The sequence below is a fragment of the Triticum aestivum genome, chromosome 3D (assembly GCF_018294505.1).
Source record: "Triticum aestivum cultivar Chinese Spring chromosome 3D, IWGSC CS RefSeq v2.1, whole genome shotgun sequence".
Classification (NCBI taxonomy): Eukaryota; Viridiplantae; Streptophyta; class Magnoliopsida; order Poales; family Poaceae; genus Triticum; species Triticum aestivum.
Window position 1 is genome coordinate 321936225 of NC_057802.1, and position 26473 is coordinate 321962697.

The 26473-nt window shown below is 45.7% G+C and overlaps 1 protein-coding gene across 4 annotated transcripts; it reads left to right on the forward strand.

The window, feature by feature from the left end:
• Positions 1–3293: 3293 nt before the first annotated feature.
• LOC123078653 (auxin efflux carrier component 3a) lies at positions 3294–6659 on the forward strand. Of its 4 annotated transcripts, XM_044501235.1 has the most exons (6): positions 3301–4644; positions 4738–5017; positions 5690–5775; positions 5911–6068; positions 6226–6302; positions 6397–6659. In XM_044501235.1, the coding sequence occupies exons 1-6, from the start codon at positions 3546–3548 to the stop codon at positions 6467–6469; spliced, it is 1773 nt and encodes a 590-aa protein (XP_044357170.1). In that variant the 5' UTR covers positions 3301–3545; the 3' UTR covers positions 6470–6659. The 4 variants fall into 4 exon arrangements, 3 of the variants coding, with proteins under 3 accessions (XP_044357171.1, XP_044357172.1, XP_044357170.1); XM_044501236.1 differs by lacking the exon at positions 5690–5775 and having other exon boundaries at positions 3294–4644; positions 4728–5017; XR_006437586.1 differs by lacking the exon at positions 5690–5775 and having other exon boundaries at positions 3298–4644.
• Positions 6660–26473: the final 19814 nt, after the last annotated feature.

The following is a 26473-nucleotide window of genomic DNA, read 5'->3' on the forward strand; positions in this document are numbered from 1 at the left end:
GTCGTTTCTTCAAAATAAAGTTGGGATCCAAGTAAGCTAAAGGGTGAGAAAACCTTACTTTCCGGCTCGCTTGACGAACTTTCTGTCTTGTCAGAGGTTCAGAGTCAGAGGAAAGGGTAGTAACCTCTTCAACATCAGCCTGACTTCCTTCCGCATCATCCTGAGAGTTTTCAGCATCAATAAGGTGTATAAAGAAAGAGCCAAGGGAGTCAAGTTCTACCTCCGACTCATTGTCATTCAAAGCAAATAGCTCTGTGGTGTTTGTTTTCTTCTTGAAAGGCTTTTTGGAGCCTTATTCTTTGTCCTAGTCTTCTTGGCCGTCTTATCCTGAAGTTTTCTGCTCCAGAAGGGGGAGTTGGCCTCCAGAAATTCAAGTAATAATAAGAAGACAGATTGATAAGTAGTGAGTTAGTGAAAGTTACTTGAAAAATACTTACAGCCGGCGGCTTGTTGAGGGTGCGGAAGGGATTCAGTCCCACTTTGCTGCAAGTCACTAAACTCTCGTGGAGCAGAGTCTTAGTCATATCATTAATCTGTTGGTCATCCAGACGGATTGGAGAGTAACGCAGCGAGTCTTTGACATCGCCAGTATATTCACACATTAAGCCGGATCGGCGGCTTAAGGGCAAGATCCTCCATGCGACCCAGCAACAAACCAGATCGACTCCAGTCAAACCATTGTTCATCAAGGCTCTGATCTTTGAAAATATGGGCATGTATTTGGCCCGTTCTTCTGTAGTGATCCGCTCTGGGAAAGGATGTCTGTTGCTAAGCCGGCTTTCACGGTAACCCGACAGAGGTTTTTCGCCTTCTGGAGAGGTGTCTTTGCAGTAGAACCAAGTTTGGTTCCAGTCCTAGGATGACTGGGAAGCGCGGTAGCGGGAAACGTGGCTTCTTTCCGCCTATGAATCGAAATGCCCCTAGCTCTAAGCTGGGCCCGGCCATGAACTCGGTCTGGCGGTTCAGGTAGTAGAATTCCCTGAACAATTCGACAGTGGGCTCCTGTTGAAGGTACACTTCGCAAAACACTTGAAAATTGCAGATGTTTGAAACATAATTGGGCCCGATATCTTGAGAATGAAGCTTGAAGAAGTGCAGCACGTCACGAAAGAATTTTGAGCCGGGTGGGGTAAACCCCCGGAGCATGTGGTCAGTAAAAACAATGACTTCGCCTTCTTTGGGGTCAGGAGTGGTCTCTGTTCCCGGGGCCCTCCAATGGATGACGTCCTTTGCAGCTAAGATGCCCACTTGGACATGCTCGTTCAGTGTTTGTTCGGTGACCCGGGAGGCGACCCAGTTGCATGAGGTAACAGTTTTGGTCATTTTGCTGATGAAAGCCTAAAAAGAAAGACATTGCCGGTTTAAGGTTATGCTGTTAAGCTGGCCAGTGATCAAAAAGCAAGTGCGTTATGCAAGGCCAGTTCATAAGCAGAAGAATAAGTGATATAAAGATCAGCATGGTTAAACCGGAAGACAATGCCGGGTTATACAGATTGTGAACATATACTGGCGGCTTAACAAGGGGACTAATGCTATATGGCGGGTTATGGTTTATCATATAAGCCGCCTGCACGTTTGCAGTGTGACAGATCTCTAAATGAAATTTTGCTAAGTGATGAACAAACAAGTTCCACAGATTAGTTCTATAATTTTGGATCTACAGCAGTGCAGAAAATAAAATAAAATTCTAAACCTAAGGTGGCGGCAACAGAAGAACTCATATGATCAGATGAGATCTTGTACAGAGAAGGTGTTTTCTGTGATTAAAAAAGAGATGCTACAACTGCTACCGTACAACTCGAGTGTTATGTTCAGACCCAACTACACGTTCTAATTAGAGCAATGAAGAACATCGAAGAACACCGACGAATGGCAGAACCCTAATGCAGATCTGTTATGGAAAAAAAGAATACTTACTGATGCTGATGAACAGCGGAGGCACGCCGCAAGTTTCTGGTCCGATCAGGTTGATGCAACGGCCGGAGTTGAGGACGCTGGAGGAAGACGGCGATGGCGGAGCTCGGGGCTGCTGAGGTGTCGCAAGGAGGAAGATGAAGGCAAGGGGGCAAGGTAAAAGTGAAAGGGAGGACCCCTTGTCCCTATTTATAAGGAAGTGAGTAGATGGCATGCGCGAGAATCGAGGCGTCTTTGTAGCCACATAATCATTTTTCGGCCTCCTCGATTGGCGGGTTATAGCAAGCTCATGTGGAATTGATGATGGAAAATCCGCTAAGTCAAGTAAGTGAAGATTGATGTGAACAAGTTCAAATCAACATGTGGCCTAATGTTGGGGATATAACTATTGGATATGACCCGCCCAGGAGGGGCCGGGTCATGCCACTGGCGGCTTAGAGACGAAGAAGCCTGGCAAGGCCCAAGAAGATATGAAGATGGCGGTTCATGAAGCAGGCTTATTGAAGGCCCAAGACTCGGAGGCGACTTGAGGCCTAAAGGGATGAGCCGCCATATGTTTAACTTGTATTGTAAGGCAAGCTTAGCAGAAACCGAGCCGGTCACGTTTGTGTGAGCCGGCCGGGACTCTGTAAGCCGCCGGACATCAACCTGTATATAAAGGGGTGACCCGGCGGCGGGTTAACTCAAGAATCAACTGATCGAGAACTAGGTCAAGCGTATTCGCTCCCTGGTAATCGAAGCCCAAGCAATACAACCTAAAGCAGGAGTAGGCTTTTACCTCATTGAGAGGGGCCGAACCTGGGTAAACTCTCTGTGTCCTTTGTCCCGTTTAAACCCCTTCAAGCTAACCTAGTTGCGATGGCTCTACACCTAAGTCTTTTTGCTAGGGCATCTGCCGTGTTAAGTCCACGACAGGCGGGGAGGATTCGAGGAGAAGGGGCGGCCGGGTCGGGGCGATGTCGTAGGGGCCTCCCGCCGGCGGATCTGACGACGCTGGGGCGGAGAGCAGCCTGGCGGCGTGCCAACCCTAGCACAAGGAGGCTAGGGACAAAGACAGTGCGGGGTTGACGAAGGGGTTCGATGGAATTCCCTGCTTTTCGGGCCTCGCTCGGAATGCCTGAGTGGCATTCTGGCCGTAAATTGAGTTGTCAATAGGGGTATTAGTTCAAACGGAACAGTTTTGTTTCGAGGGACTGGCTAGAATTGCGAGAATTGTCAAGTTTGGGCGATTCTAAGTTGCACTACAATTCTGAGATGATTTTAGACGATTTCTGGGGCAGATAGGAGTTCTTTTGCAATTTTTATTGCCCGGTGCAGCCTCCAAAAGAACTGGCTCCTAGGGAAGCAGCAAGAGGACCGAGGCAGCCGGTGCGCTGGGCTGCGCGGCTAGGCTGTTTCTCATCGAGATTTTCCACTAGAGAAAGCGCCCCCGGACTCGGGGCTGCGCCTCTCAAACCACATTCGTCCTGCTGCCATATAAATGGTGAGATCGACCTAGCTAAGAAACCCAGACCCAAATTAATTCTTCCGCTGCTTCCCTGAACACCACTCTCACAACTCACAAGTCACACCTTCCACTGCGAGGAGGCAGAAGCAAAACCCCGAGCCATAAGCTGCCTCCGGGCGGCAAGATGATATCGTTGCATGACCTGTACACGGTCCTGGCGGCGGTGGTTCCGCTCTACGTGGCGATGATCCTGGCGTACGGCTCGGTGAGGTGGTGGGGCATCTTCACGCCCGACCAGTGCTCCGGCATCAACCGCTTCGTCGCCATCTTCGCCGTGCCGCTGCTCTCCTTCCACTTCATCTCCACCAACGACCCCTACGAGATGAACCTCCGCTTCCTGGCCGCGGACACGCTGCAGAAGCTCCTCGTCCTGGCCCTGCTCGCCGCGTGCTCGCGTCTGATCCCCTCGCGGCTGGACTGGTCCATCACGCTCTTCTCGCTGTCGACGCTGCCCAACACGCTCGTCATGGGGATACCTCTGCTCATGGCCATGTACGGCCCCTACGCCGGCTCGCTCATGGTCCAGATTGTCGTGCTCCAGTGCATCATCTGGTACACGCTGCTGCTCTTCCTCTTCGAGTTCCGCGCCGCTCGCCTGCTAATCGCTGACCAGTTCCCCGACACCGCGGCGTCCATCGTGTCGCTGCATGTAGACCCCGACGTGGTGTCGCTGGAGGGCGGCCGCGCGGAGACGGAGTCCGAGGTGGCGGCCGACGGGCGGCTGCACGTCACCGTGCGCCGGTCCTCGGTGTCGAGGCGGTCGACGCTGCTGGCGACGCCGCGGCCGTCGAATCTGACGGGCGCGGAGATCTACTCCTTGAGCTCGTCGCAGAACCCCACCCCGCGGGGCTCCAACTTCAACCAGGCGGACTTCTTCGCCGTCGTCGGTGGTGCGCCGCCCGCCAGGGTGGGCGGCTCGAGCTTCGGCGCCTCCGAGCACTACTCGCTGCAGTCGTCGCAGGGGCCGACGCCGAGGGAGTCCAACTTGGACGAGCACTCGGCAGGGCCAAAGCATGCCACGACAGACGCCGGAGCGCAGCACAACCATGACGCCAAGGAGCTCCACATGTTCGTGTGGAGCTCCAGCTCCTCTCCCGTCTCAGAAGCAGTAAGCGGCTTGCCGATGTTCACCGGCGGTGCAGGCGCAGCGCATCTCGATGCCGCCGCCAAGGAAATCCGCATGGTTGTCCCCGCGGACCCGCCGCAGAATGGCTCATGCAAAGGTTCGTCTCGACATTAATGCCATAGTACGTCCATCACTACTTCACGGGTTTCATGTGCAAGCAAGTAAACGACATACTACTAGCAAATTGTAGAGAACGGGGGCTACACCGCGGCAGCGAGGGGAGGCGGAAAGGCAGTGGAGGACGACGGCGACGCTGCGGTGCAGGCCGGGCCGGACAGGCTGGCGGCGAAGCTGAACTCCAGCCCCGGGGACGAGGACGGAGCGGAAAGCGGGCGGGCGCGGCAGCACCAAATGCCGCCGGCGAGCGTGATGACACGGCTCATACTGATCATGGTGTGGCGCAAGCTCGTCCGCAACCCCAACACGTACTCCAGCCTAATCGGCCTCACCTGGTCCCTCGTCGCCTTCCGGTACGTACGTACGGTTCTCCTTCCACTCACGTGGTATGCTTCACTCATACTACCAGTAGGAACGTACATTGGCACTTTTTCTTTTGCGGGGTCACTGGCACAGGTTAAGTTGGCCAGGCTGTGTGATTTTACATAGCACAGCGGAGAGGCGGCAAGGATCGTTTGCCACTTGGCCAGTGTAAAATCTAGCTTTGGATTCGTCTGGTGTGAGATGCGCGATGCTATCGACATTCTTGGCGATAGCATGGTAGGCTGCTTCAACGAGGAGGCAGCAAAATTGTGCGGTGTAGGAGCTTTTTCTTTTTTTCTTTTTTTGCGGGTATGTGTAGGAGCTTTCTGCCGGTGGGGATAACCAAAAAGCAGCTTCTACGTACCCGGACGGTGGTGTTGGCGTGGCGGGCCAAGCAACCCGCCGTTGCCGCGGGGCCCCGTCCGGCCAGCGCCATTCATGAACTGTAGATCGTCCGGGACCAGCAATGCTACACTCACGGAGCAATAATAAAGTTGAAAGTTTGCACGGCGCACGGATGCACAAGTACTACTGCACAACTGTTTGGTTAGGCTAATCATCATCACTGTGCTAATCATGGCTGTTACTACTACTACTACAGTGGCAAACGATCTCGTCTTGTCCGATCTAACGCATGCACGGGTGATGTTCATGGATCGCAGGTGGCACGTCTCCATGCCAACGATGGTCGAGAAGTCCATCTCCATCCTCTCGGACGCTGGGCTGGGGATGGCCATGTTTAGCCTGGGTGGGTGCCCACGCCCCTTGTGCTCCTGTCTCCGCCCAGCCCTACACCGTGTCGCACCGCAATTAATCCTCCCCCCTCGCCCTCGTGCCCACACCCCGCATGCATGCATAACACCGTCAACCTCTCCCTGGGCAGGACTGTTCATGGCGCTGCAGCCGAGCATCATCGCCTGCGGCAACTCCGCCGCCGTCGCCTCCATGGCCGTCCGCTTCCTCGCGGGCCCTGCCGTCACTGCTGCCGCGTCAGCCGCCGTCGGTCTACGTGGGACGCTCCTTAAGGTCGCCATTGTTCAGGTAACTACGCACGCATGCCAACTAAAAAAACACCACGCATGCATACACGTGAAAAGGTGATTTTTTATTTTTGCATGTGCTGCTTTTTGTTAATCATCAATCCCCTTGCTTCAGTAATTGCGTGCGTGTGTGTAGAAAAATAACAGTAATTTGGCAGGCGGCTCTACCACAAGGGATTGTACCTTTTGTTTTCGCCAAGGAATACAATGTCCATCCTGACATCCTGAGCACTGCGTGAGTGTGATTACCAGTTACAATAAAATGTTGATGCATTGCTAAGTTTCGCATTGGGATTACCTTCTAACCGTTTGTAAATCTTATTTCACAGCGTAATTTTTGGCATGCTAATAGCTCTTCCGATTACATTGGCCTACTACGCCCTTCTTGGACTGGTACACTGATCAATGATGCTGCTGAAAACACAAAGCAGAGGTAGAAGTTTTAGTACTGCTGCCAGATCATACTTGTAAGCTTAGTCCATGGATGACGCATGGCTTGTAATTTTGGGTCACATGCCTGTGAAAATCCCTTGCGATGACAAAGGTGCCCGGCATTTATGGCATTGCTTACTTATTTTGGGTTTCAGAATTATACACAGTGTTATACATACTGTACATCATAGCTTAACATTAACATGAAGTGAGCCAGCACCGAGTCCGGTACATTAATTAGCTCTGAAGTTCTCGCATCACCGAGTCCGGTACTCATCGGTGGGGATTTTAATCTAATCCGTAGCCCGTCGGATAAGAGCAATTTGATCTCGAGCCATCCTCACCTAATGGAGGCATTCAACGATTGGGCGGCAAATCTCGAACTCGTTGAGTTACATCGCCTCGGGGCGCGTCTCACATGGACAAACAACCAGGATGATCCCATGCGACCGGTCCTTGACAGGGTTTTCATATCCACGGCATGAAAAACAACTTTTGAAATTGCTCCTTGCTGACGGAATTGCGGTTGGGTTCGGACAATTACCCTCTGATGTTGAACTCGGGCGAGCCGCAAAGGCCTAGGGATAGGGATGACAATGGATAGAATATGGATGGATACAACCTCCTTTTGCCTAAACTAATACCCATAGAAATCTTTTATACACACCCACTTCAATACACATGGACATAAATTGGCACCCATGCTCATACCCGTCGGGTATCCTATACCCAATGGGTATCCGATGAGTACAATATAGAGCATTTAAATTTTGAAGAAGTAAAGAAACGAGTATAAAATTCAAATGATGATGGGCAAGTAGAATAGCACCAACGTAGCCTCCTCCGGTGGGTTGCCCCTTGGAGGCATCTAGGGAGTATGACCGAAGATTGGTGGAAGCCCGACAAAGTGGGAGGCGTCAATGAGGATTGGGGATCGCTGGATCGAGAGTTGGACCTGAGTCCAATGGCGACGAGTTTGAGATTTCATCATTTCGAGGAGTCACATAGGTCATAGGAGGAGCGGGCAGGTGCTTGCAGGCTTAAGCTATGGCCAGTTTAGGGAATGGAAGATTTAGGGGTGGCCCATAAGAGTTGGATATTGACCCCACATGTCATAGGAGTTATTTTCATTTTTCTGGGTATCCATTGGGCTACTCATGGGCGCAATTTCATATCCATGCCATACCCACATATTTTGCGGGTATGGATACCCATTACCCATGGGTACAAAATCTCTCAAAGTCTCACCGATTCCCACTGTTTTAGGATACCCACAAGTATCCATACCCATGGGCAAAACCGACATCCCTACCTAGGGACAGGCGTTTCTTCTTTTAAAAACAGTGGCTTCTCCAACCTGGTTTTATAGATCATGTTTCAGCTAATATGATATATGGAAAAATCCTATCATCCGCATAGGTACGGTCCGCTCTAAAATAGTATAGATGAATGGCAAAATTGCATCTGGCGCCTCACACGCTACCTCAGGGATTGGGGAAAATGTGCAGTGTGGCATACATCGTAGGAAGGATGCTCTCAAAGATGAAGTGAGCACTCTTGACCATTAGGCCAGAAGATACAAGCTCAAAAGAGAGTTCACTTTCATCGCGTGTTGTGAAGAATTGTATTGCAGGAATGGGTAGATAGAAATAGGTCCTGGAGGGCAATGCCAGCACAAAAATTCTTCTACGCCGTGGCAAATGGGCGTAAAAGGCGTTGTTGCATTCGATCCCTAAGTGGGGTACATAGATCATCACGGGTGATGCACCGCTGAGGGAGCACATATATAGTTTCTACCTAGAGCTACTTGGTAAATCAAAGGGGGAGGGGTTGGTATCGCTGCTCTTGAGTGGAGTGACAGAGCCAGGGTGGCAGAGGCAGATAATTACGTGTTAACCCAACCCTTCAACTTGCGAGAAATCGAATACAATCTCTGGGAAATGCGTGGTAACACGGTGCTGGCCCTGGATGGCTTCCCGGTCATATTCTACCGACGTTTTTGGCATTTGCTTGGTCCTCAAATAGTGTCAGAGCCCCATTGCTGGGATATATTGATATCAAAAGACAAAACTATGGGGCTTTGACATTATTACCAAAAGTGACGGGGGCGGAATGTATTCGTCAATTTAGACAAATCACATTGATTAATGTGAGCTTCCGCCTATTCGCGAAAGGATTCACATCGCATTGGCTCCTATGGCGGATAAGATTATCTACCCAACGAGGTGACATTTATCAATGGGCATAGTATTCTGGATGGCATTGCAGTATTTCACGAGGTAGTGCATGAGATCAAGATCTCCATGGAAAAAAATGGGATATCTCATCTACAATATACGGATGACACACTTATTCACATCCTATATTCCAACGTGGATATCATCAACCTTAAATTCTTGTTAGTGTGCTTTTTTGGCAATGTCAGGGTTAAAAATAAATTTTGATAAGAGCTAGGCAATGATTATGGATGCGATCTGGAGAATCAACTCAGGGGTGCACATATGATGAGTTGCAAGTTAGGGGAACTACCCATAAAATACCTTGGGATGAAAATCTCATATAAGGTTCTGCGTATCGAGGACTTTGATCTAATTGTTGAAAAAGTGGCTACCAGAGTGGAGCCATAGCAAGGACGCCTAATGGCCTCGGCCGAAAGACTGGTTCTGGTGAACGATTGGCTCGTCAGCATCCCCATGTTTACCATGGGTTTTTTATTTACTTCGGGATGGGGTGCATTATAAGATGGACAGGGTGAGGTCCAGATTCTTCCGGGGGAAATTGGATGGGAAACAATGATATCATATGGTTAGTTGGCCAATTATTTGCTCGCCAAAAGAGAATGATGGTTTGTGGGTGATCAATACCAACATCATGAACTAGTGCCTCATAGCAAAGTAGGCTTGGAAGATCTTAAGTGATTAGGGAGTTCTTGGGTTGCAAATATACCGTAACAAATACCTTAGAGAAGGTACAGAGGGGAAGGGCCATAATGAGCAAATCTCAATTTACCAGATCCATCCAAAAGGTAGAACACCTTCTACGTTTCGGGTACAAAATATCAGATTCGGGACGGGAGACTCGCCTCCTTTTGGTTTAATAGGTGTTGTGGGGATACATCTTTTCAGGAAATATTTCCAAGCCTCTTTGTGATTACTAACAAGGAGGATACGAGAATGGGGGAAATGTAGACGAATAACAGATGGGCGCCCACTTTTAGCCGTACCTTTGGACCATAGGAGGCAAATGAGTGGCGGGACATGCTCAGTGCGCTTCAAGTTTCAAGGCCATCCACGGGTAGAGATGAAGTGACATGGAGACTTGACCCATCGGGGCAATTCTCCATGGGACAATTGCATTTTTACCCCTAGTTGGTTCCTACCCACGGGTTTTGCCCTTACTTTTCGAGCTTTCTCAGTTTTGCCCTTACTTTTTTCGTCGAGGTCCCTCGAATGCCCTTTGACCGTTTGACCAAAACTTTGAAAATTCATAACTAATTCATATGAACTCAGAAAAATGCAAATAAGATATCAAAGTGTTCAGATAAACATTACCTTTATGTGCACATCATTTGCATTCAGGACAAAAGCAGCCTTTAAACTACCTGAGGTAATTAACGTTATTAACATTATTAAAAATAAAAAGGTATAAACAATATTTTTCATGAATAAAAATTACATGCAAATGTAGGTGATGTTTTCTGAACATCCTGATATCTTATTTGCATTTTTCTGAGTTCGTATCATCTTGTTAAGAATGTTCTAACGACTTTGACCATTATTTGGAAACTTCATAACAAGTTGATACGAACTCAGAAAAATGCAAATAAGATATCAGGATGTTCAGAAAACATCACCTACATTTGCATGTAATTTTTATTCATGAAAAAAATATTGTTTATACCTTTTCATTTTTAATAATGTTAATAACGTTAATTACCTCAGGTAGTTTAAAGGCTGCTTTTGTCCTGAATGCAAATGATGTGCACATAAAGGTAATGTTTATCTAAACATTTTGATATCTTATTTGCATTTTTCTGAGTTCATATGAATTAGTTATGAATTTTCAAAGTTTTGGTCAAACGGTCAAAGGGCATTCGAGGGACCTCGACGGAAAAAGTAAGGGCAAAATTGAGCAAGCTCGAAAAGTAAGGGCAAAACCCGTGGGTAGGAACCAACTAGGGGTAAAAATGCAATTGTCCCATTCTCCATGGGATCCTATATATAAGGAGATGTTCAAGAATGCAGCAAAAATGGACTCATTGGGTATTTGGAAGGCCAAGATCTAGACGAAATTAAAAATATTTCTATGTCAATTGGCCTGGAATAGAATACCAACTGGCGACCAAGTTCGAAAATGTAACATCCCAAAATTCTAAATTTTTGAATGTTATAATAAATAAATAGTTTTGATTGTTTGTTTGATTGTTGTGTGATTGATTGATTGAAAGTGAGTGAAATTTGAAACTTTTGAAAGTTAAATGAGAGGGAATAAAAGGACTTTCCCAAACTTTCATTTTTCATTTATGATCTCCATGAATTCAAATTCATTTCATCATAAAACCCTAGAGAGAAGATGACATGACTTTTTCCATTTAATTAAATGAAAAGGGTTTTGAAAAGATTTGAATTTCATTTGAAAATATTTCAAATTCAAAAACTTTAAGCAACTCAATGATTTTCACGAGGGAAGATAAAATGACTTCTTCAAAACATATGAAATATGAGTTGGAAGTTTAAAAGGATCAAATTTAAAGTCCTTTAGGAAATTATTTTCAATTTGGAGTTATTTGGTTTTATTCAAATTATTTTCTCCAAAAACAAAATATATGGAAAATAGGGTAAAATGATTCCCTACATCAGAAAATTGGAGAGAATAAATTTGAAATCACTTTGGTATTTTTAAAATGATTTTTACTGGGTTTTATTGCACCAGTGGCACTCTTTGTATTATTTAAATTTGTGTGTATTTTATTTGATTCTACAAAAATGTTCAAGTTGTAGAAAATCGTATTCTGAAAATTTTGATATATTATATGCCTATAGTTTATTCTAATTTTATTTGGTTTATATTATTTTTTGTTGTTTGTATATTTTACCACTAGGCCGCAGCCCAGCGCCGCGCGCCCCCGACCTCGGGCGGGACTCCGCTCGCCGTACGCTATCGCGCCCGTGGCCGCCTCGGACAACCGCCGCCGCCTTGCCCCTCGCCCACGCCTCCTGAGGCCGCCCCCTCCTTAAATAGCGCCCCGACGCCCCTCTCTCTCTCCCGCATCTAGCCGCTGCGCCGCCGCCTCGCATCGCCGCTGCATCTCCACCGCTGCCGCAGCCACACCTCGCACGCGCTGCCGCCGCTGCTGCCAGCTGCCGCGCTGCCGCCGTACCTTGCCGCCCCGCTCCGCCCGATCCGCCGCCGTTTGCCGCCTCGCCCGCAGCCGTCGCCACCGACCGGAGCCGCGCCGCCGCCGTCCGCTGCCGCCGACCGCGGCCGTCGGTTTTCGGTGAAAACCGCCCCGAACCGGTAATATAACCGCCCCGGTCCGGTTTTTCTTTTGGTTTCCTTTGGTTTTTTTATTTTAAACCGTTTTATGGTTATTTTAAACCGTTTTATGGTTATTTTAAACCGTTTTATGGTTATTTTAAACCGTTGAGTATGTTGCATGACCTCTTTCAGTGGTAGGCTAGAAACTTCCGTGTGCAGCCATAAGCTATTATGGGCTCTAGCATAGTATTTATGTTACTTCATACATGTGATTTACCTCTGTTACAAATCCTCGAGTACTGTGTGTGTCAGCATACCGATCCAGGGATGACACTTAAGCACAGAGACTTGACCGTCTGAGGTCGGGTCGCTACAGAAAAATACAAGGCCCAAGCGATGGCAAGTGTACTTGGTGTCAGATGGAGGATAGTAACCACATAATCTTTTGATGTATCTGATGGCTCGAGAATTTGTGATGTTTTTTTAGTGATTCTTGCTTGCTTTTTACCAGATTTTCAATACGCTTTGAATATTTCTAGCGCTAATCCTTCGAAAGAGAAGAAAATCCTTTTTTAAATGTTTGGCAGGAAGTATCATATGGAAGGAAACCAAGGAGGATTGCTACAAATCAAGCCAAATGGAGCAACTTCCATGAAGAGACTCAAGTCATCAGGCGCCTGTACGAGAGGTCGTTTGGACTGCCAACAGCTCCATCACGTTTATAAAAGACACTATCGTGAAGGGACCAAGGGAGGCGAGAACCCTAGCCGCCGCCACGTCCAGAACAGGAGAAGAGGAGATCCGAAGAACCTTTAGAGATTTTCTTAGTTTTGGTCCTTCCATTTCCATCATCACCCCCTTCACTATTGTAAGAGGAATTCCGATTTGTGAGAACTGTTGTAAACTCTCTTCAATCTCATCTGGAGATCGAGACTATTTGAATCATCATTTCATCTTATTGTGGATCTTCTTGGTATTATCGATATGGTTTTCATGGGTTTTATGTCTATCGTGATTGATTCACCTCCTATGATGTGTGAGTAATTCCCCATAGGTGTGGGAGATGTAGGTGAGTGGTAAGATTCATCTATGCCTATTCTATATGTTGTCATTCGCATTTGTAGTCATATGGTTTGTCTAATATGTTGTTATACTATGGTGAACTCTATATGTGTTGTCCAATTTAAGGGCCCAGGCAACATGATCTAAAGACCTACACATGTAACACATATTATTTAGGAAATCTATGACCTCTGATGTGACATGTGGAGATATCTATGAGGGCCAAAGACAATGTGAGATAACGGTGATCCATTAAACCTAATGCTTGGTTCCGGTCTAAGGACCTTAATTGTGGAAACGACCACTCTGTAGCAACGCTGAAGCAGGACCATAGGATGAAATATAATCCCGTGTGGAGGAGTTTCATAACCTTAGGGTGATCCCCTACAGAACACACATATCAAATACTATGACTATGATACAAGTTAACTAGTATTACCGTTGCATTGGCACACCAGATATATTATTACCATGAACTGAATTCTCTCCGCGCCTAATCTCTCCATTGTAGGAAACACAACATTTATTTTTTATTCATGTTATTTACTTATAGGAGTTCTTACCTTTCTTACTTTAAACTTTTATCCTCGCTACTCTGGTTTATCCGTTTAGTAGGACAGTAACAATATTTCTAGAAGCTCAAGTAGTTACTTCATACAAGAATTGTGACACCTTGTGTGTGTGTGTGTGTGTGTGTGTCAGAAGAGCTATTATAAATACTCTCCTCCGCTCTTCGTTGGCATGATTACTCATTGAGATACTTCTGCGAAAGTGCTACACTACCCTGTTTGGTGTGTAGGCATCAAAGCATTTTCAGGCACCGTGCCGGGGGGCTAAGAGCTGAGTATTTATTTTGTAACTGTTTTGCAAGTGGTGTTATTGTAGATGCTTCTTGTAAGTCATAGGGGCTCTACCAATTTTTTAAGAACGTATTTACCATATTATATTACTCATTTTCCTCAGGAGCAGCAAGCTTTATTAATAAAAAAGAGAATTACAAAAATAGTGAAACGTTTGAGCTTAACACTTTGTTTGCAGAAATGTTGATTACTCCGAAGCCAAAGAAGAATATAAGATACCATTGTGCTCTAGTATTAACTTCAAGATCTCCTATAGTATATCCTACTAATTATTCCGAAGAGTATTCAATTGACTGTGATCTTATTACAGATGTTAAAAAGCATGCCTTTGTAGGAACCAAAGAAGAATATCCTCAAACACATCTTATGTTCTTTGATACTTTATGTGGGACTTTCAAATTGAAAGATGTGTCACGAGAATTCATATTGTTCAAGAAGGCGTTGAAAGTTTACATGAAGCATCGGTTAGATATTCTAATTTTTTGAATTTATGCCCTAACCATGGTTATGCTGAATATGTGATACTTCATATATTTTATCATGGTATTAATGAGGAATCAAAATCCATTCTTGATTTAAGTGCACGAGGATGATTCGTGTCTTTAACTCTTGAAGAAGGAAGAGAAGTTATAGAAAAGATTATGACTGCACAACAACAGTGGTATATTGAGGAGCCAGTTAAACCCGCTCGCAAAATATATCGTATTGAAGATATGGAGGAATTTAAAAAAGTTACTCAAGAAAAAGGTAAACCTGTTGAACAAGTTGTTAATGAGAAAGTGGATATATTTAGTATCTATCAGCAGGAGGACGAACCTCAAGAAATGATGAACAAGTTCAAATTCCATCAAGACAATTTCAATAGAGACTTCCGGGGATGCATTTATCATAATGAAAAGGTTATAACCTACCTCTCCAATGAGGTAGAAGGGTCAAGTCAAGCGGTAAAGAATCTCGGTAAACACTCGCATGATAGAACCCCAATGCTCTCAGATTTCTGAAACTCAATCTTTGATTCTTGCTCAATTAGATAAAGATAACCATGTTTATACTAATGAAATTTCGACTCGAAGTGGTAAAAATAGGCAGGACCCTAATGGCTCAGAGTGGTACGAGAAGGAACAAGAACAAAGGAAGAGAGAGAGAGTGAGAGCTAGAGACAAACTCAAGACAACAGAGAACTCCTCTTTGGTGGAGAAGAGCCGGAAGAACAGGTCCACCAGGATGGTCAAGGTAATGAAGCAGAAGCAGACAAAGAAGCTGATCCTACTGCTTAGATGATAGATGGTGACAATAACAAAGAAGAAGTAGCCCCAGAATCTGAAAGAGCTGAAGATCCAAGAGTGGAGAAGAACACCCGACCACCTTATCCAACTAGAGGGGAAGGTAGCCAGGCTTCAAGGGAATAAATAAAAAAGTAAGGAAAAGGAGAAGGACAAAGGTAAAGCAAAGAAAATACGTCCTTACCCTAAGGCTGTAAGACCATCTTTGAATGATGCACTTTATTCCTCCATATTACAAGCTATAGCTGATCTTAAAGTTTTGATGCATGTAACTTATATGTTAAAGATTCCTACTTTTGCCAAGTTCATGTTTGATATCGCCACGAATAAACAAGTATGAATTTGAAGGAACATGTAGCTACGATAATAGAGTATCCCTTCGAGGATAAGATACCGAAGAAGCTCGGAGACCCAGGTATACGTACTATATCTTGTTCAATTGGTAATCTAGATATAAATAATGCTCTTTGTGATGTAGGAGTAGGGGTGAGTATGATGCCTCAACTCTTTACCACAAATTGAACTTAGCCGAATGTGTGCCCATGGGTATACCCTTGCGGATGGAAGCTAAGTCCACAAAGAAGACAGTGGGACTGGTTGAGAATGTTCCATTAAGATTAAATGGACATGTTATACCTACTGATTTTGTTATTCTTGACATGCCCGAAGATGAAAAATTATTCGTTATTCTTGGTAGGCCATTCTTAAATATCGCAGGTGCAGCGTTGGATTGTGCCGAAGGGAAAGTTATCTTTCGGATTTGTGATAATGAAATAGTGAAGTACTTCCCGAAGAAGCCGGGAGCGAAGGAGAAGTACATTCGCCCACCTAAGCGAGTATGTGTGGTAAGTATAGATAATCCCAGGCAACCAGAGACTTAAAATGACATCGAGGTATGAGGTTGAGCTTAGCAACCTAACAACTAGCGCTTAATGGGAGGCAACCCATTCGTTTATAAAAAAATTGCTTTGTTATTTTTCTCTCATAAATAATCTGATGAAAAAAATATCGAAAAGTTCATTTTTGACTATGTGTCATAGGAGAAAAATTGAAGAAAGAAGGTAGAAGGAAGAAGCTAAAGAGAGAAGAAGATAGCAAGAAAGATGGCATATTATGCGACAGTCGCACTCATTTGAGTGGTCGCATGGAAAACCATAGGAAAAGTCAAAGGAGGTCAGGGAGTTTGATGGTGCATTATAGATCGCTCACGCTTGTTTGCGCGGTCGTATGAGACTGACATGGCTTAGATCTGCGTCCGTATTTCCCAAAATAGGAAGGGTTGATGCAGCACCGCTACTGTAAGTATTTCCCTCAGTTATGAAACCAAGGTTATAACTCTAGTAGGAGAACCAAGCAACACTATGTAAACAGTACCTACACACAAAGAACAAATACTTGCAACCCAACGCGAAAGAGGGGTTGTCAATCCCTCTATGGTAAAAAGATAGATTAAATTATATGAGATTGGATAAATAGATCCTGCAAAAAACGCAAAATAAAATAAGTAAAGAAAACATACAGCAAGGTATTTTTGGGTTTTTGGAATAATATATCTGAAAACAATATGATAAAAGATAGACCTGGGGGCCGTAGATTTAACTAGTGGCTTCTCTCGAGAAAATAGCATACAGTGGGTAAACAAATTACTGTTGGACAATTGATAGAAGAGAAAATAATTATGACGATATCCAAGGCAATGATCATGTATATAGGCATCGCATCCAAGATTAGTAGACCGACTCCTGCCTGCTTCTACTACTATTACTCCACACATCAACCGCTATCCAACATGCATCCAGTGTATTAAGTTCATGGAGAAACGGAGTAATGCAATAAGAACGATGACATGATGTAGACAAGATCTATTCATGTAAGAATATACCCCATCTTGTTATCCTTAATAGCAACGATACATGCGTGCCTCACTACCCTTCTATCATTGGGTGAGGACACCGCAAGATCGAACCCATCACAAAGCACCTCTTCCCATTGCAAGAAAAATCAATCTAGTTGGCCAAACCAAACTTAAGATCGGAGAAGAAAGACGAGGCTATAACAATCATGCATATAAGAGATTAAAGAAAACTCAAATAATATTCATAGATAGATCTGATCATAAACTCGCACTTCATTGGATCCCAATAAACACACCGCAAAAGTCATTACATCAAATAGATCTCCAAGAACATTGAGGAGAACATTGTATTGAGAATCAAAAAGAGAGAAGAAGCCATCTAGCTACTGCCTACGGACCGGTAGGTCTATGGTGAACTACTCACGCATCATCGGAGGATCACTAATGAGGATGATGAACCCCTCTATGATCGTGTTCCCCTCCGGCAGAGTGCCGGAATAGGGCTCTAGATTGGATCTCGTGGTTCTAGAACTTGCGGTGGCTGGAATTATGTTTCGATGGCCTCTCTAGGGTTTCTGGAATATCTGAGTATTTATAGAGCTGAGAGGCGATGGAGGAGACCTCCATGGGCCCCACCACCCATCAGGGCATGCTAGGGGCCTATGGCGCGCCCAGGTGGGTGGTGGGCCCCATGGGCCTCCCCCGTGCACTTTCTTGGCTCCCAAGTTGTCTTCTGGTCTAAAAAAATCTTTAAAAAGTTTTGTGGCATTTGGACTTCGTTTGGTACTGATATTCTGCGAAGTAAAAAAAGCAAAAAACAGCAACTGGCACCGGGCACTATGTCAATAGGTTAGTCCCAAAAAATGATATAAAGTTGCTACAAAATGAAGTTAAAACATCCAAGAATGATAATATGACAGCATGGAACAATTAAAAGTTATAGATACGTTGGAGACGTATCAACATCCCCAAGCTTAATTCTTGCTCGTCCTCGAGAAGGTAAGTGATAAAAACAGAATTTTTGATGTGGAATGCATCCTAACATGTTTATCACATATTATTTTATTTTGTAGCATGGACATTTGGACTCTTATATGGTTCAAAGCAATAGTCTATAATTGACATGAAGACTTCAATACTCAAGCATATCAACAAGCAACCATGTCTTTCAAAATATCAACACTAAAGAAAGCTATCCTAGCCCATCATGCTCAATCATTGATCCATTCTGTGACGCCTGGATAATTAAGCTACAGTAAACCTCTGTTAACGATGCCACGTCACCATGATTACTGTTATTAATCTCGTGTTAGATCAAAACCGATTCAAATTCAAAATTGAATTAAAGTCAAAACCATTAAAGTTTTCTAAAGTCAAACTAAAATGTTCTTAATGTGACAAATAAATCATGGATAATATTGGTGGAGAAACAACATCTTTATAAAATAACTAAATACCCTATAGTGATTAAAACAGCAGCAAAAACAATAATTATAACCCTATTATATTTTATAAAATAATAAACTATTTTAGCTAGGTGCCAAAGTTATTGTGGCAGTGGTATAATTAATGTTACTATTTTAGGGGCTAATTAAATATTTTGCAAAACTAAAACAATTTGGGAAATAAAATTAAAAATAAATAAAAAGAAAAAGAATAAAGCCAGAGAACAAAACAAAAGATAAAAGGAAAAGGAAACCCCCCCCCTCACTGGCTTCGGCCTAGTAGGCCACCAGGCCGCCTGGCCGGCCCAACCGTCGGCCCATCCCCTCACTCCCCCGCTCCCCTGGCCTATAGGCCACACCCGACCGAACCCTATCCCCATCTCCCCCAGATCCCCCACGACCCCCACTCTCTCCCTCCCCACTCGCTTGGATCGGGGAGGAGCCCGATCCCGTGCCTCCGCCGCAGGCGCCCATCCCCGGCCCGGCCCCAGCCGCGCCGCCCGAAGCCACCGCCCGCCTCTCCGACTCCTCCCGCACAGCCCCCTCCCCCTCTCCCCGATCTGGGCTCCCCTCGCCCCGAGCACCATCGCCGGTCGCCGCCCGGTGGCTTCACCGGCATCGCCGGCCGAGGCCACCTCACCGCCGCCCGTCATCATCCCCCTCCCCACCGTCGCTGCATCGCCTCCTCGTCCACTCCCCGAGCGCCGTCATCGGGCGCCGCCCCGACGTCGAGCTCCTCCGCCGTCGCCGGATCTCGCGTCCACGTCCTCCTCCACAAGCCACGTCGACCCCCCTTCTCGGCAACGCTGTGAGCCGCCCCTGTTTCCCTCCTCTTTTCCCGCGTTCATCGCGCCGCTCGCTGTACCCCTGCGCTGCACGGGCGCACCGCCGCAGGGCCGCGCCCTCTGCACTGCGCTGCTCCGGCCGCCGCACCTTGCGCCCGCTTGCAGCGTGCCTCGTGCGCCTCTCCCCCCTGCTCGTTGCTGCTCTGGCGCGGCTCTGCCCGCGCCACCGCGCAGCCGCCCGGTCCGGCCCTGACCGCACCCGCATCCGACGACCCAATCACGGCGACCCCCCGCCTTGCGCCCCACCTTGTCGTCTCGCCGCTCCACCAGTCCCCGCAGCTGCTACTGCCATGCGGTCGCGCGCCATCGCCGTCCCGTCGTCGCTCCGGCCGCCTGGGCGGCGCCATGGCCAGCGGCCTCCTCTGCTCCGATGTGCTGCCAGGTGCGCCCACCCGTGGACCTGTGCCCGCTCGGGCTGCCCTCGCGCCCGAACCCACTAAGGCCCCTGGGGCCTATGACACATGGGCCCCGCCCAGCCCACAGAACAAAAAAAAATATAAAAAAATTTAATTAATTAATTAACTAAATTAATTAAGTTAATTAATCCTGTTTAAATTAATCTAATTAATTACTTAATTTAATTAAATAGTAATTAATTAGCTAAACCTGAATTAAACTAAAGCAGTGTATGACATGCGGGACCCGCACGTCAGGTTGACCCAGTCAACGCCCTGTTGACTGCTGACGTCATGATGACGTCAGCATGCACTGTTCTGGATAATGTTGTATTAAATAAATGCTAAAATTAATTTAAATCTTTTAAAATTCATATAAAATAAACCGTAGCTCGGATGGAAAACTTTGTACATGAAAGTTGCTCAGAACGACGAGACGAATCCGAATACGCAGTCCGTTTGTCAGCCACACGTTCCTAGCATAGCGAACATGGAACTTTCCCCCTCCGGTCCGTCTGTCCGAAAACGCGAAACATCGGGAATACTTTCCCGGATGTTCCCCCCTTCGCTGGTACCACCTACTGTCGCGTTAGGGCACACCTAGCACCGCTCATTGTCATGTCACGCATCGTCATGCTTATGTTTGCATTGTATTTACTGTTTCTTCCCCCCTCTTCTCTCCGGTAGACTACGAGACCGACGCTGCTGCTGCCCAGTTCGACTACAGAGTTGATGACCCCTCCTTCTTGCCAGAGCAACCAGGCAAGCCCCCCCTTGATCACCAGATATCTCCTATTCTTCTCTATACTGCTTGCATTAGAGTAGTGTAGCATGTTACTGCTTTCCGTTAATCCTATCCTGATGCATAGCCTGTCATTGTTGCTACAGTTGTTACCCTTACCTGCTATCCTACTGCTTAGTATAGGATGCTAGTGTTCCATCAGTGGCCCTACACTCTTGTCCGTCTGCCATGCTATACTACTGGGCCGTGATCACTTCGGGAGGTGATCACGGGTATATACTATATACTTATATACATGACACATGTGGTGACTAAAGTCGGGTCGGCTCGTTGAGTACCCGCAAGTGATTCTGATGAGGGGGCTGAAAGGACAGGTGGCTCCATCCCGGTAGAGGTGGGCCTGGGTTCCTGACGGCCCCCGACTGTTACTTTGTGGCGGAGCGACAGGGCAGGTTGAGACCACCTAGGAGAGAGGTGGGCCTGGCCCTGGTCGGCGTTCGCGGATACTTAACACGCTTAACGAGATCTTGGTATTTGATCTGAGTCTGGCCATTTGGTCTATACGCACTAACCATCTACGCGGGAATAGTTATGGGTATCCGACGTCGTGGTATCAGCCGAAGCTCTTCTTGACGTCAGCGACGGAGCGGCGCGCGCCGGATTGGACTGGAACGCCTACTAGGCTAGGTCTGCTTCCGGCCGCGCTACGCAACGTGCAGGTGTGCAATGGGCGATGGGCCCAGACCCCTGCGCGCATAGGATTTAGACCGGCGTGTTGACCTCTCTGTTGAGCCTAGGTGGGGCTGCGACGTGTTGATCTTCCGAGGCCGGGCATGACCCAGGAAAGTGTGTCCGGCCAAATGGGATCGAGCGTGTTGGGTTATGTGGTGCACCCCTGCAGGGAAGTTTATCTATTCGAATAGCCGTGTCCCTCGGTAAAAGGACGACCCGGAGTTGTACCTTGACCTTATGACAACTAGAACCGGATACTGAATAAAATACACCCTTCCAAGTGCCAGATACAACCCGGTGATCGCTCTCTAACAGGGCGACGAGGAGGGGATCGCCGGGTAGGATTATGCTAGGCGATGCTACTTGGTGAACTTACCATCTACTCTCTTCTACATGCTGCAAGATGGAGGTGGTCAGAAGCGTAGTCTTCGACAGGACTAGCTATCCCCCCTTATTCTGGCATTCTGCAGTTCAGTCCACTGATATGGCCCTTTACACATATACCCATGCATATGTAGTGTAGCTCCTTGCTTGCGAGTACTTTGGATGAGTACTCACGGTTGCTTTTCTCCCTCTTTCCCCCTTTCTATACCTGATTGTCGCAACCAGATGCTGGAGTCCAGGAGCTAGAGATCCCGAGGATGATTCTACATGGAGTTCGGCTTCGAGGAGTAGTTAGGAGGTCCCAGGCAGGAGGCCTTGCCTTTTCGATCGTTGCTACTTTTGTGCTAGCCTTCTTAAGGCAAACTTGTTTAACTTATGTCTGTACTCAGATATTGTTGCTTCCGCTGACTCGTCTATGATCGAGCAATTGTATTCGAGCCCTCGAGGCCCCTGGCTTGTATTATGATGCTTGTATGACTTATTTATGTTGTAGAGTTGTGTTGTGATATCTTCCCGTGAGTCCCTGATCTTGATCGTACACATTTGCGTGCATGATTAGTGTACGGTCAAATCGGGGGCGTCACAAGTTGGTATCAGAGCCGACTGCCTGTAGGAATCCCCCTTTCCAACTCCTTGGCCGAAGTCGAGTCTAGACATTGCAAAACTTTTACTAACATGGCTGTGTGGCTTACGGGCCCACGTCGCCATTGGGTGGTATTAGGATCTTTTACTCCTTGTCTATACTCTGGGACTCTGATCTCTCTTCTATTCGGGTTAAATGAATTTTGCTAAATCTAACATTAGGATCTCGTTATCACTTTCACCCGGAGAGCCCCTTATTACTGATGATCGTCTGCTGCACGTGAAGACCCTGAAGATACTCTCCGCTGTTAACCCGAGAACTTGTGTTCATCGCTTTTGCAATTCCCTTCCATCGATAAACTCCTATGGATAACCACGTATACTCGCCATTCATACAATGTCTTCCCGTTGATCTTGTTATTACAAGATACCCCGAAATTCTCTCTGTTGTTCCGAGAATCCTTTGAGCTTACTGCCTTGCTGTTCCTTGTCACCTGAATACCCCTACGGATAATTCTCGCACTTACCGAGTATCCGCTCGTCCCCAGTTGATTCAAGTAATTCACAAAAGTCTTTGAAATACTATTTGAACTTCCGAAAATCCTGAGCAGCCTATTGCTCTTGAAATTCTTGCTTGCTTGCATTATGGTTAATCCCATAAGTCTCGTAATCTTATTGTCATTCCTTGTCATTATCATTTTGAGTTTGTTGATTCAAAATATTGCGAATGCTCACAATCCTCAATCAGATCCTAGAATTCTTCCTTCTGGCTCAAACGTCATTTTAAACATGAGCTGGTATCGACCAATCGAATTGCCATCGATTGTACCCCTAAGGCTATTAAACTTATCCATCCTTAATCAGAGCGTTTGCTTCTGATCCCTTGATTTGGAAATCATAATTCCTTTGCATTTGAGCTTTGAGTTAGTCAGTTGTTTCTATAATCTGATCCCCTTGCATTCTTTCTTCCTCTAGTTGAGTACCGATGCTCACATCTGATCCCTTGTGGACAACCAAATCCTTTGTTAGATTATTATCCGACAGTGCCCTCATATTTAATCACCTTGTGAGTTCTTCCCTGATACATAATGCCTTTGGTAAATTGTATCCGTTGCTTTGTCAACCATGCTCTGCTTTTGAGCTGGTGATAATTACTCTTGAAGCTTGTGGCATATATTCCTAATATGCCCCGATGGGTTGAACCTATGCCTTCCATAATATGTCTGAACTCGAAAGATTTCATGAGTCATACTCTTCTGGTATTTTGCTAGATAAAATTTTTAACACTGCAACTTCATCAAACGCGAGAAGTGAATGAAAGGTTATGCATTGAAGAAGTGGGAGTCGACCTTGAACTTTGTGTTCATCCCCATGGACACGATGTAGATCTTCTCATCGTAGCTTCTTTTAAAATTAATTATTCCCATGGTATAAGTTCATCTTATATCTGGGATCTAGCCTTTTTCAATCGTGGTTCTGACCATGTTCTCCTTTAAATAACATTTCTCGTGCAAGTTTAAGCACTTGTCCTCTGTAGAGCAATACCCCCGTCCAACCTCTACTTTGGTTTGTCGTCGAGTATTACCCCCCCTGGTATCTCGAGAATGCCAAGGAACTACTTAACTTCTTATGAGTTCTTCATCAACTAATATTCTTGCCGATTCCATTTTTTCCAACGGGTTCTGAGTTGTTAGAACCCCTCAAGGACACCGATAAGTGAATCAATTCCACACTCCGATTCAATAACTCTAAGTAATTTTTGTTGCTTATGAGTTAATAATAATTTAAGTCATTCCTAGCCTGATCGGCTATATCATTAGCGTGCTAAATTTTAACTGTGCTACCTGGTCCTTAACCGTGGAGCACAACTTTCGATGATGAGCTAAGCTTATGTCGATCGTCCTCATCTTATCGTTTCACCTCCAACAACAAGCTTGGTTTGGAGTTTGTGTCGTACCCTTGGTTCCAATAACTTTTCGCTTTCATCATTCCTTTGACTTGATATCATCGTCGATCAATTACATCTTCTTGAAAACCTCTCGACAAATTTGTCGTGATCATTGTCAACAATTTGACTTCTTCCAAGTTGTGTGTTGAAATTCAGGATGAGATATACCATCCTTGCCCCTCGATGAATTGTGTTATCATCGACAACATTCTTGCCTCCCCCAACACAAACTTGTTCATATTTTGTGTTGTATCTTGATTTCCATGCTATCCAACTTATGTTATGTTCTACCGTGGAGTATTACCATCTTTGATGTCAAGAATGTCGTGAGCATTACTCCACCTCTTAAGAATTCTTGGTACAGTGATACTTCTCGCCATCACCATTCTTTCTTGGTCCCCGTGTTGTTTCTAAACGAAATACCGACAAATGGTCTGTGATGTGTAAATTCTAAACTTCTAGCAACCCTATTGCTTTGAAGTTATTGGTCTATAGTTTCATTCTATGTCTATGGCTTCATGAATCATCATTCGAACGTTGATCGTGCTACCTAGCCCATATTTCGGGTGCACATTTCAACCAATGTTTAACTGTGTATGTTTTCCTCGAGCATACATCATTAAGTCATTCGATCTAGCTAATGTTATCTCCTTGTTCACATAGTTGTGGAAATCCATCTTTTGGAAATCTCAATGGATTGTCGCTGAGTCATTCAGTCACCTCCTCACCTCTCCTTGATTTAACGATGAACCCTTGTTCGGAACTCGCTTCCATAGTTCATCTCCCGAGAATCTTCGATGTCGTTTCGACAATTTGTGTTGCACCCTTCTTCTCAGGCATCCTGAGTCTGAGTTATCCTGACACCAATCAAATCTGAATCTCGGTCAGATATGATGGTTGGAACATATTTCCAAGAGTTATAACATTGGCCTATTTATGACCCGGTAAGGTGATGTCATGCCTAACACACCTGTCCGGAGGACCTATTGTTATAAGCTTTCCTTTTAGCAAGGTTAGCTATTCTTTCATGAGGAAATTGTAAGACTTATTCTATAAGTTGTTCCTGATGGATCCTTTTTGTTTCCAAAGTCTGATCTTCACCTGTTGACCATGTCAATGCTATCTCGAAGCATGTCTATGGTACTCCGATTTTCAACAGGAACATTTGAAGCCCAATGCTAAATGTTTCCTGCTCAATTATCCAAACACCGTTGTATGGGTAATATCATGAAATTTCTCTCCCCTACCTAAAGAGTTTTCTACATTATATCCTGTCATGGATATCATGCTCAGCTTGTCCTTGGGAAGGATATACCCTTGAAATATGTGTTTAAACACATTTTCCTTTCCATTGTTCTGTTTAATCTGATGATCACCCTTTTCCTTTCCATTATTTTATTTAATCTTTCTTGTGATCTATATGATCTAAGCAGTAATAATTCACTGCTTATGTAAACACCTCGGTGTACTACTCTGTCAATAAGACCCTGTTACTATTGTTGATGACATTCCGGTAGCCACCGATGGACGAGAACCTTGCCTATTGGTCCGCCTCGTTCAACGAGCAGGAAAATGGTTCTCTTCGTCCCTCGCCCTTGGTACCGACGATGTTGCTGACATATAACTGACAGGCTACCCTCTGACATGCCTTGCTATCATGATCGTGCAAGATGTCACCGCCCTTCCTAATTTAACCACATGGTGGGCCCATAACCCACAGTTCCACAGGATCAAAACCTGACTCTCCTGTGCACCCCCTGTTCCCAAAGTTATTCATCGCGCGTGGCCTCGTATGTAATTCACGGACCACCGTCCTACTGATCTATTCTGGTATCAGACACAATACTTATTCTCGTTGCTCTAAACCCCTTTCAACACTTCGTTTCAGGCAACGAACGATTACCTATGCGCTTGAAACTTCTATTTTGCACCTCTTACTTTGCTCTCGATAATTTCTTAAGTTTCAATTCGAGAGTTACTTTCCGCCACCTTCCCCGATGTTATCGACCAGATGAGCAACATTGTAGCGGTCCGTTCTTCCGAAGTTACCCCTTGTCCTTTCGTAAGTACGATGAAATTTCCGAAGAAAGGATGATGACTTCATCATGATGACCTGAAGTAGTGGAATGAAGACATCAGTGTAATGGATTGATCTCTTCGAGAAGAGCAACCAAGACCGAGAAGAATCATTGGAATTTCGTAACCTAATCTTCCCCTTACTCCCCTTTTAAATCTCGGGACGAGATTTCTTGTAGTGGAGGAGAATTGTGACGCCCGGATAATTAAGCTACAGTAAACCTCTGTTAACGATGCCACGTCACCATGATTACTGTTATTAATCTCGTGTTAGATCAAAACCGATT

Excerpts from the sequence above, each read along its gene's own strand:
- LOC123078653 (XM_044501235.1), top strand. The coding sequence starts at position 3,546 with ATGATATCGTTGCATGACCTGTACACGGTCCTGGCGGCGGTGGTTCCG. Across the intron at positions 5,018-5,689 it reads TGGTCCCTCGTCGCCTTCCG|GTGGCACGTCTCCATGCCAA; the intron begins GTACGTACGTAC and ends CATGGATCGCAG. Across the intron at positions 5,776-5,910 it reads GATGGCCATGTTTAGCCTGG|GACTGTTCATGGCGCTGCAG; the intron begins GTGGGTGCCCAC and ends CTCCCTGGGCAG.